At 54.8% G+C, this 10,723-nt stretch overlaps 1 protein-coding gene across 1 annotated transcript; it reads left to right on the top strand.

Moving 5' to 3' along the window:
• Positions 1 to 2,370: 2,370 nt before the first annotated feature.
• On the top strand, positions 2,371 to 10,069 carry SHD (Src homology 2 domain containing transforming protein D). Its single transcript, XM_085013235.1, has 7 exons — positions 2,371 to 2,417; positions 3,426 to 3,789; positions 4,901 to 5,006; positions 5,085 to 5,273; positions 6,768 to 6,891; positions 8,022 to 8,141; positions 9,657 to 10,069. The coding sequence occupies exons 2-7, from the start codon at positions 3,493 to 3,495 to the stop codon at positions 9,841 to 9,843; spliced, it is 1,023 nt and encodes a 340-aa protein (XP_084869361.1). The 5' UTR covers positions 2,371 to 2,417; positions 3,426 to 3,492; the 3' UTR covers positions 9,844 to 10,069.
• The last annotated feature ends 654 nt before the right edge of the window (positions 10,070 to 10,723 follow it).

The following is a 10,723-nucleotide window of genomic DNA, read 5'->3' as shown; positions in this document are numbered from 1 at the left end:
TAGTATGTAATTCCATTGATATGAAAGGTCCAGAACAGGCACATCCACAGAGACAGGGAATGGGCTCTTGGTTGCCAGGGGCTGGAGATTTGGCAAGAACGGGAAGTGACTGTTCTTTGGGTACGGGGTTTCTTTGTGGGGGGATGAAGGTGTTCTGGAATTAGTGATGGTTGCATAATCTTACGAACATACTAAAACCCACTGAAATGTGCATTTTAATTGGGTAAGTTATGGAGTGTGTGACTTATATCTTAAAAAAAAAAAAAATTTTAGAAGCACCAAAAACAGTGCCAGGCAGTGGGCTCTTGACCGAGAGTAGCTATTGTTCTCCCATTTCACAGGTGAGAAGGCAAACCAGGTCATTTACCCAAGGTCAGGTGGGCTGAGTTCCCATAGTGGCTGAGCAGTTAGCAAACCCGACTGGCATCCATGAGGACGCCGGTTTGATCCCTGGCCTCGCTTAGTGGGTTAAGGATCTGGCATTGTCGTGCGCTGTGGTGTAGGTCGTAGATGTGGCTTGGATCCTGTGTTGCTGTGGCTGTGGTGTAGGCTGGCAGCTCTATCTCCTATTTGACCCCTGGCCTGGGAACCTCCATATGCCGTAGGTGTGGCCCTAAAAAGAGAAAAAAAAAACAAAAAATAAACCTGTCTCTCAGACCATGAGTTCTGGGGGAAGGCAGGTCCCCTCAGCCCAGACCCCCCCAGACCACGCACCTCCTTCCCCTTATCCATGCAATACTGGCAACCTGGCTTCACTCCCTTGCTCCCTCTCCCCTGATGGGAAATCCAAAGCCCAAGGGGTTAGGTGACTCTTCAAGGTCACAGCACCACGGAGTCTCTGGACCCCCAGCTCACTCCCCTCCTCGTCCACCACCTCCTGTCCCTCCCACTCCCTGCTCCTGGAGTAGAGTGGGGGCAGCCCCAGGAGAAGCCAGCTCAAAAGCACAGGAAAGTCAAACGCCCATTTGATTCTGCCTCCGGGGCCTCTAATTGCTATTCCTGACACACACTGTAATTAGAAGGCCCCTTTCAAATATTTATACCTTAGACGTCGCGTATTTATCTGACAGGGAGAGGACTTGGATTTGATGAGATCTGTCAACAGCTCATCCTCGAGCAGGGAATTGCCTTGCAGCTGACAGAAAACAGGACAATTACCCACTGTGCTCCCTGGCAGTCCCCAGGGATGCTGCTGCCTGTCGCTGATTGCAGAGGGCGGGGTGGGGTGGGGGGCTGTGTGAAGGCTCTTCTGGAGGGAGGATCGAGTTCAACAGGTTCGTGTTGGGCAGCTCATCCAAAGCAGAAGAGGGGTGGGGAGGTGGGGGCACGTACGAATGAGGAGCCTTGTTTTGTCAGCTCCGGGCCTCAGTTTCTCTATCTGGAAAATGGGGCTAACAGTGGAGGGGAGATGGAGAACCTCCAACTCCGTGAAGAGACCTGGTGGGTGTCAAACGCCACTCCAAGTCAGGCCATATCATGGCATCCAGTCAGAAATGAGCTGCGGGGTGTCCCTCCCCCTCTGTGCCTCCATTTCCCCAAGGGGAAAAAACAAGTCACTCCCTCCTGGCGATCCTTCCTCGAGCTTTCTGGGGTTTTCCTGTTAGAAGCCCATTTTTCAAATCAGGAAAGCAAAGCGCTTTCATGGCCCCCAGCCCCACTATTCCTGGGGTGGAGTCAGCTCTGACTTGCACTCCAAGCCACAGGCACCTACCCACCTCAGGGGGCCTGGAGAAGGGAATCTGGGGTCCAGTCCTTCCTGACCACCCATCTTACTCCTCTATTAGGGGGAACTGAGCAAGCCACCTTATGGAAAAAGAGAAAATGTGTTTGCTCTGGAACTGGCCAAGGTTCCCTTTGCTTCTCTCACTGCCCCCAACCCCTTAATGTTCTTGCCCCCAGACAGCTGCAGCTGCCAACAGGCAGCCAGGCCAGGCGAGACCCCTTTCATTTCTGTCCCCCCCACCCCCCACCCCCAGAAACCACAAAAGGACAGATGCTGAAGACCCACGCTAGGCACAGATATCATCTCCCTTCCCCTGGCCAGCTGCCCCAGTCCCCTTCCCCCATTGCGCAATTAGTCCCCTGGGGAGAGGGGACGAGAAGAGCCCTCTTGGGGGAGGGGAAGTCAGAACCCCTGTCCCTTCCGTTGCCTACCCCCTCCCTCCCGCTGCGTCAGTATCCATTTTAGCCAGTGACCTCTGGGACAATTTCCACACCCCCAATCTGGTCAGTTTCGCCACCAGATCCTGGTTCAATTTCAACCCTCAATGGTGGTCCCTCTCACCCCCTCTGCTGGTCAGTTTCACCCCTTCCCTCGGTCAAGTCCAGCCCCCCATTTCCCGGCCAATTTCCACCTCCCCTCCCTCTCTCACTCCCCACCTCAGCACCTCTCGCTCTCAGGAGCAAGGTCAGCCCCGGTAGGTTCCCACCTCCTGCTCTCCTCGCTCGGTCCTGCCAGCCTCGGTCCTCCGAGCCTCGGTCCTCCGGGTCACTGTCCAGCAGCCGCGGCCTCGGCCCCCCGCGACTCCCGCCCCGCATCCCCCCTCCCTCCGCGGGCAGTGGCTCCCCTCCCTCCCCAGAACAGCTGAAGGTCTCTGTCACCTCCGAGGGGCGCGCCAGGGGAGGAGAGGGGGCGGGGGAAGCCGCGGAGGGGGAGGCGGGGAAGCCTTGACGTTGCTTGCTGCCCGGGACCCGGCCCGGGGCTGGTAGGGGCTGGGGCGTCAGTCTGAGCGCCCCCTCCCCAAAGTCCCCCTCCCAGCCGTGCGCCGGCTGCGGCTAAAGTCTCTCCGAAAGCGTGAAGGGGGATTGGAGGAGATTTTATTTCCCTTTGTGCCCGCGCCTGGGGCCGGATTGAGGCGGCCGGGCAGGGGGCTCCGGGATTGGGGCTCCCCCGAAGCGGCGAGGAGCGCAACAAAGGATGCTCCACACCAGGGTCGCCGTCCCTGCAACCCAACTTTGCGCGCGGCGCCCGCGCCCCCGGGGAGCCCGCCCGCTGCGCTGAGAACCCAGGCGTCCGGGCTGAGCCAGGGCTGGGGGCGTCGGCTCTGCAGGCGGCGCTTTCCCCGGCCCCCGGCTCCCAAGAGGGGATCCCGGATCTTCCCGGAGGCAGCGGGCTACCTAGCCTCGCACGGAGACCGCGCTGCCGGGGGAAACTCCGCGCGCTTCCGCGGATGCCCCTAGCTCTGGCCGGACGACCCTGTGCTGGGCGTTCAGGGCCCTGCCAGGTGCCCTCTTCCCCCGCCGTCCTCCCAGAGCCGGGCTAAGGTGCGCTTTTGCTCTTCCTCCCTCCTCCGTCTCCTTCTCCTTTTTTTCCCCTTTTCACCCTCCTCTGAGCTCAGCCAAGGGGCATACCTGATCTTTCTCCTCCTTCTTCCTCTCCTTCCCCTCCTTCCTCCTACTCCTCCCTGGGGACTCTGCGGAGGTAGGGGGTCCAGAAGGGAGCATGTGGGTCCCCCTCTGACAGTGGCCAGGTTTGGGGTGACACGAGCTCAAATGGCCAAGTGGCTCCGAGACTACCTGAGCTTTGGCGGTCGGAGGCCCCCTCCACAGCCGCCCACCCCCGACTACACGGAGAGCGACATCCTGCGGGCCTACCGGGAGCAGAAGGATCTGGACTTTGAGGACCCCTATGAGGACGCGGACAGCCGCCTGGAGCCTGATTCCGCGGGGCCTGGGGACTCCAAGGGCCCTGGAGACGCCAAGTATGACTCTCCAAAGCACCGGCTCATCAAGGTGGAGGCAGTGGATATGGCCAGAGCCAAGGTCTTGCTGGGCAGTGCCTGCGAAGAGGTTCGTGGCTAAGTCTGGGTGGCCCCAGGAGATGGGATGAGGAGGGCCAGGGGCAGGACTTTGAGGAGCTTGTTTTATGCATGACCCCTGGGGCAAGCCAGGGCACCAGCCAGACACATCCCAATCCTTGGCCTGCTTGGCAGAGTGATCTCTGTCCGTTTTCAATGCACAGCACTGGTTGCCCTCCCGCCTCTCAGACTGGCCCTGCCTTGTGCCCCCCTTCCAAAATCCCACCTGCCACATCTCTCCACCTCCATCTTCCCTTTCTCTTAGCCGTGGGAGGGATCTTCCTAAGAGAGACCTGAGTTAGTCAGTTCCCCACCAGGCACTTGAACCCCCTCACCGCTGCTTTCACCCTTCCTCTGTTCTTCCTCCGTTTCATAGAAGTGGAAACAGGCTCACAGAAGAGAAGCAGCTGGCCCAAGGTCACATGGCTCTGGTTTGTCAGAACTTGAACCCAGACCCACATCCAGTGCCCATGCTTTTTTTCTTTTTTCTTTTCCCTAGAGGATCAGGGCGTCCACCCCAAACCCTCCGTGGAGACAGAGAAGGCTTTGTGGAGGGTTACAGGAGGCTGTGCTGGGTAGTAGTTAAGGCTTTGTGGAGGGTTACAGGAGGCTGTGCTGGGTGGTAGCACAGAGAAAAGTAGGAGGAGGCAGGGACTCGGGGAAGCAAACAACCTAGGACCAAACCCTACCTCTTACTTAGCTGTGTGACCCTAAGTGAGTCACTTACCCTCTCTGTGCCTTGGTCTCCTCATGTGTAAATTGGAGATAATGTACTTACTGAACTGAGTGTTGGTATTACAAGTAAATATATGTGAAGCCTTTAGAACGGTACTGGCACCTGATAAACATTACAGTTATGGAAGGAAGGAGACCAGGGTCTGTGTCAGGGAGAATTAGATTAACAGGGAGGAAGAGAGCAAGGAAAAGCAGGCATCTGTCTGCAGACAGACGTGGGTGGAAGAGAAGACCGCTTGCTTGGAGGGGATGTGTCAGGTGGCCCAGAGACAGCAGGCAAGAGGTGTACTATCACCCAGTAGGGGTATCCAGAACTAGGCTTGGTCCCCACGAGCCCTTGACCCCCTCCCCTTCCTTTCTCTCTCCAGTCGGAAGTCGATGCCGAATACTCGGACCCCTTTGATGCTCAACCTCACCCGCCACCCCCGGATAATGGCTACATGGAGCCCTATGATGCCCAGCGAATTGTGAGTGGTGAGTAGGCAGGGCTTAGGGGAAGATGATCGGGTCCCAGGTGGGGTTAGGAGCTGACCAGTGTCCTTGCCCTCCCAGAATTGCCATGCAGAGGGGTGCAGCTGTATGACACTCCCTATGAGGAGCAGGACCAAGAGCCAGGAGATGAGACTCCTTCAGGTCGGAAACCTCGACAGAGTCGGCTGCCCCAGGAGGATGAACGGCCAGCAGATGAGTATGACCAGCCCTGGGAATGGAAGAAAGACCACATCTCCAAGGCATTTGCAGGTGCTTCTTTGACTCTGACCTCTGAATGCCTGCCTCCCTCTATTTCCTGCTCTGGTCACGTCCCCTCTTTCAATTTGCAGAGTAAATCCTCATCACCTGTCACTTTGGTAGTTTGTTAATTCTCACTAAAGTGTGAATGATTGATAGTCATAAATTCCTCTTCCCAGGAGAACCTGTATCTTGCTTGGAAACTGAAAACTCCCCCCCCCTTTTTTGCTTTTTTAGGGCCACATCTGCAGCATATGGAGGTTCCCAGGCTAGGGGTCGAATTGGAGCTACAGCTGCCAGCCTACACCACAGCCACAGCAATGCCAGATCCGAGCCGCATCTGTGACCTACATCACAGTTCAGGGCAATGCCAGATCCCCGACTTGCTGAGTGAGGCCAGGGATCCCCTGCATCCTAATGGATACTAACTGGATTCATTTCCACTGGGCCACAAGGGGAACTCCTGAAAACCCTTTTAGATTGCAACAGAACCTACTCATTCTGCTCAGTATAGTGCAGGAATAGGCTTTAGTGTCAGATTAGACCTGGGTTTGTAGCACTTACTTTATCTCCCTAAGTCTCAGTTCCCTTACCTGTAAAATAGGGGTCATTCTAGTACCTGTCAAATAGGGTGCTTGTAAAGTGAGCACTAAAGTGCTCAACTACACAGGAGCTTTTGAGGAAGAGGGTAGCATTTCTAGGAGTCAATTCCTAACTGAGTTGGGTAAGATTGGACAAGTCTCTGAACCTCAGTTTCCTCTTCGGTAAGAGGTCAGCTTTAAGGGAGTTCCCATCATGGCTCAGTGATAGTGAACCCGACCAAGTAACCATGAGGATGTGGGTTTGATCCCTGGCCTCACTCAGTGGGTTAAGGATCCAGCATTGCCATGACCTGTGGTATATAGGTCGCAGCTGGGGCTCGGATCCTGCCGTTGATGTGGCTGTGGTGTAGGCCAGCAGCTGCAGCTCTGATTCAACCCCTAGCCTAGCAACTTCCATATGGCGCAGGTGTGGCCTAAAAAGACAATAATAATACTACTAATAATAATGCCAGCTTTAAGAAACAAAATAACTTGGATCAGGAAGAGTCGTACGAACATATATCTGCCCCAGAAGTTATATAACTGTGACGGAAATTGGGACTTACTGCCTCAGTCTACCTGTCTGTATATTGGGAGTGGTTTTCTAGCTCTATGACTTGGCCAAAGTCAGGCAGAACTTTCAACCCAGTGGACTAGCCATGCCCTACTGCCTATCACTCAGGGACCTGCAGGTCTTTCCATGTCACCAGCTTTCTGAATTACTGCACCCCTTTCTTCTCAAGGCTAATTGGTTCCTCATATACCAGTCTTGCCCCAGCCTTAAATACAACCCCTCCTCTCCTGGATTCTGATAGGTTGTCCCAAGCTGGCACCGCCTTCCTACTCAAAATCCATTGGCTTATCGCCACCCCCACCTCTTCAGGTAGGCGGGCCTTACTCCTTTTCTCTCTTAAATCTTCTCCAGTGCAGTTTGACAGTCCTGAATGGGAAAGAACTTCAGGGTCAGCCAAGGAGCTCCGGAGACCCCCGCATAGAAGCCCCCAGCCCGCAGAGCGTGTGGACCCGGCCCTGCCCCTGGAAAAACAGCCGTGAGTGGGGAAGTTGAAGATGGAAGAGCCCGGTTGAATCCCTCCCTGCCCCCATACCAGCCACAGATTCTTCAGACCGGGCGGGGGGTGGGGAGGGGCTGGAGGAAATTTAATTCATTCATTTCATTAATTTTTTTCAATTAACCTTCACTGGGTGCCAGCCTGCTGTGGGCCATTCACCCAGCTCTGTGCAAAGCAGAATCAGACGGCATCTCCATTCCCTCCTTCATTAGATTCAGAGTTCAAATCCCTTCTCTGTATCTTTTGGCTGCGTGACTTTGGGCAAGTCAGTTAACCCCTCTGAACCTCGGACGTAATACCCCAAAGATAGTGCCTGCCTCAAATAAAATTAAAGGGTATTTCCTTCCTTCCCTTGGGTAGGGTTTTGTAAACCCCTTAGAGCCTAAGAGCAAAGAGGCAAATATTATTCTCACCTCCAGGAGATCTTATGATAAAAGTGGGATTGGCAGGATTTGGGAGTCCCAACTTTAGGCTGGAGCAAGGCTAACAAGCTGGGCCTGGGGATTCTCTGTGTCCCTTCAGCCTAGGAGCTCCTTGGGGAGTTCATTGAGCACCCAGAGCCCAGCCCTGTGAGTACCAGGGTGTGTTTATCACAGTCATTCCCAAACTTCTTAGGTGGGTGGCACAGAACTGCCTAATTAATACTGAAGCACGGGGTATTTTCTTTCAGTACAAACAACTGTCTTTGATACCTTTCTTGTACTGCTAACCTCTCTGAGCACATTAAAATTTTAAGTAAAGAATGGTACATGTGGGTGGGGATGCAGGATGTGGCAAATCTCATGAAAGTGATATATGCATGTGATTCAAGTTGGGGGATTAGGGAGGGGTTGAGGACCCTTGGGGACCCAGCAGAGGGAAGCTATAAAGGTCAAGGTCAGGAGTCTGTGGTGAATTGGAAGGAGCAGCTCCAGGTTGACCTGGGCTCAGCTGTCTTCCAGGGAGAAACTCCTCTGCCTGAAAACCAGGCTCCTTTTGAGAAATCCAAGCGAATTTTCTTGCTTGTTTGTCACAAGTCCTTGAACGAACTGTGCCTACATCCAAGTCCCAGGATGTGTTGGAAAGGGGATGGCTCTTCAAGAGACATCTGTCCCCACCCCCACTTCCAGGTGGTTTCATGGCCCGCTGAGCCGGGCAGATGCCGAGAATCTCCTGTCGCTCTGCAAGGAAGGCAGCTACCTTGTGCGGCTCAGCGAGACCAGCCCCCAAGACTGCTCCTTGTCCCTCAGGTGAGACCCCAGCCCCTGGAGGAACAGAGGGGCACAGTACTGCATACTTTCAACTGTCACGCTTTTGGCTGAACTCAGCGGGAGCAGAGGGGTGTGGCTCCAGCAGCCAGTGGGCGGTACTTCCAGGACTGTGGGCTGGGCTTCTAGGCCAGAGGGCGGGGCTTTCAGGGAGGACACCGACTTTGTTCCGACTGAGAATGAGTACCTACCTATCACTAGAGATAAGCAAGAAAATGGAGAGGCAGCCATCCAGTAGATTTAGAACTTGAGCGAGATGCGGAACTGGGCATCTGCCTTTCCTCGGACTCCCCCCAGCCCAAAGTTGAAACATACCCATCTGTGTCTATCGAGGGCCAGAATCTCAGAGTGGCCCTCTAGACATCTGAGTTTGAGACCCCAGTTCTACGTGCCTCTCTGCCTAAGAGGCTAAGTGTCTCTGATTTAGAAAACACTCCTAAGATTCTATCAGGCTTCTGAGTGTGAGATTCCTAAAATGTCAAGATTGAAAAGAGATTGGGGAGTTCCCGTCGTGGCGCAGTGGTTAATGAATCCGACTAGGAACCATGAGGTTGTGGGTTCGGTCCCTGCCCTTGCTCAGTGGGTTAACGATCCGGCGTTGCGGTGAGCTGTGGTGTAGGTTGCAGACGCGGCTCGGATCCCGCGTTGCTGTGGCTCTGGCATAGGCCGGTGGCTACAGCTCCGATTTGACCCCTAGCCTGGGAACCTCCATATGCCGCAGCAGCGGCCCAAGAAATAGCTAAAAAGACAAAAAAAAGAAAAAAAAGAAAAGAGATTGGAAGCAGGTTCACATCCTGTCTTTGCCACTTTTCTAGTTAGGTGACCTCAGCTTAATCATTCAGCTCTCGGGACCTCAGTTTCCTTATCTGGGAAACGAGGATAATAATAGAATCAACTGCATTGTAGCAGTACTCTTGTGGCACAGCAGGTTAAAGATCTGGCATTGTCGCTGCAGCAGCTTGGGTTGCTGCTGTTGCGGGGCTTCGATCCCTGGCCCAGGAACTTCCTCATAACTCAGGGGGTGGCCTCCCCCCAAAATAGCGTCAACTTCATTGTAATACTATGATGATTAAATGGGAAAAAAGTGAAAAAATGTTGAGAAGAAGGCCCAGGAAAGAGGAAGTGCTTCATTCTTACTGATGATGATGATAAAATAATTTCCAGGTTCTATGTCATTTCACCCACCAGAGACGGAGAGAAAGGAAAGAGACCCTAGGCTGAGGAGCCCAGGATGGAGAGCATAGGGGTCAGGAGGTTTGGAGAGAAAGTGCCTGCTATGTTCCCAGAAGGGACTTCCACATGGATAGGAGCTCCAGTCTGTCCTGATAGGGGACCCTTTATTGTGGAACTAGCTACAGCTTAACACCAGTGGCCATTCACCAGAAATATTTGGGGACGCCAGCCCCTAGCTCCTGGGAGACATGAGAGGGTGACTTTAGGCTTGGAGAGTGCGGGTGGGTCTGGAGCACTGGATACCCTCCCATCCCTGTCCCCCAGGAGCAGCCAAGGCTTCCTGCATCTGAAGTTTGCACGGACCCGAGAGAATCAGTTCGTGCTGGGTCAGCACAGTGGCCCTTTCCCCAGCGTGCCAGAGCTGGTGCTCCATTATAGCTCCCGCCCACTGCCCGTGCAGGGTGCCGAGCATCTGGCCCTGCTGTACCCCGTGGTCTCACAGAGCCCCTAACAGAGAGCCTCAGCCCCTTGCCCTGAGCCTGGAGGACCCAGAATCACTGGCTGCAAATGTTGGAAATCTTTCCATTCCTGGAGGAGGCTGGATGGAAAGTCTCCCCACCCCTCCAGGCCCTGAGTCTTATTGGAGCTGCTCTGCTCCACCTCCTTCTGGGTCCTGGAGCCCAGAATTGTGTCTTGAAGTCCTCCTCTGGCCTGGAAAATAAATAAGTTATTGTGTGTTTCAAGTGTCCTTTCTGGGAGGTGGGGATCCCAGCTTCACAGAGGGAAGAGGGGAGACGGGCCCTGGGAGGTGGGGAGAGCATTCCTAGCTCCTTGTTTTGGGAATGGAGTTGGGGTCGGAGCCTGAATTGCTCACAGGAAGGGACCGAGAGCTAGAGACAGGCAGGGAGAAAGAGGTATGGAGGCAGATAAAAAGCCAGAGACATTGGAGACCAGCAGATAAAAAAAGATAGAGAAACGGAGAGGACAAGGCTCTCAGGCCAACCCCGCCCCCATCCCATTGGGGCGGGTGGCCACGGGCTGATGCTGCTGCAGAAAGGACATCTGTCCCCATGGAAACAGCAGAAGTGGGGGAGGGGAGCCAGGCCCAGCTGGTGTCACTTCAAGGTGACAGTCGGGCAGGAGACCCCGGGGGGGCAGATAAAAGTCAGGAAGCCCCAATCTGGCCCCTCACCCCCCAACTCCAAGCCTGCCCAGGAGGCAGTACTAGCTGGGGAGGGGGATGCCTCCAGCTCAGGGCACTGTTTGGAGGCTAGGGGCATCACTTGTCTGCTAATAAACACACGCCTCCAAAGATAAGAACGGGGGAGCCAGCAAGTCATCACGGAGCCCCCTTGTCACAGTGGACCTCTCCAGCCACCCTTGGGGGCTTT

This window comes from Sus scrofa, chromosome 2, assembly GCF_054392235.1.
Source record: "Sus scrofa isolate SSC_HxYL_T2T_F1_AM1 chromosome 2, Sscrofa_HxYL_maternal_Yorkshire_Landrace_v2.0, whole genome shotgun sequence".
Classification (NCBI taxonomy): Eukaryota; Metazoa; Chordata; class Mammalia; order Artiodactyla; family Suidae; genus Sus; species Sus scrofa.
This window is presented reverse-complemented; position numbering and strand designations above follow the sequence as displayed.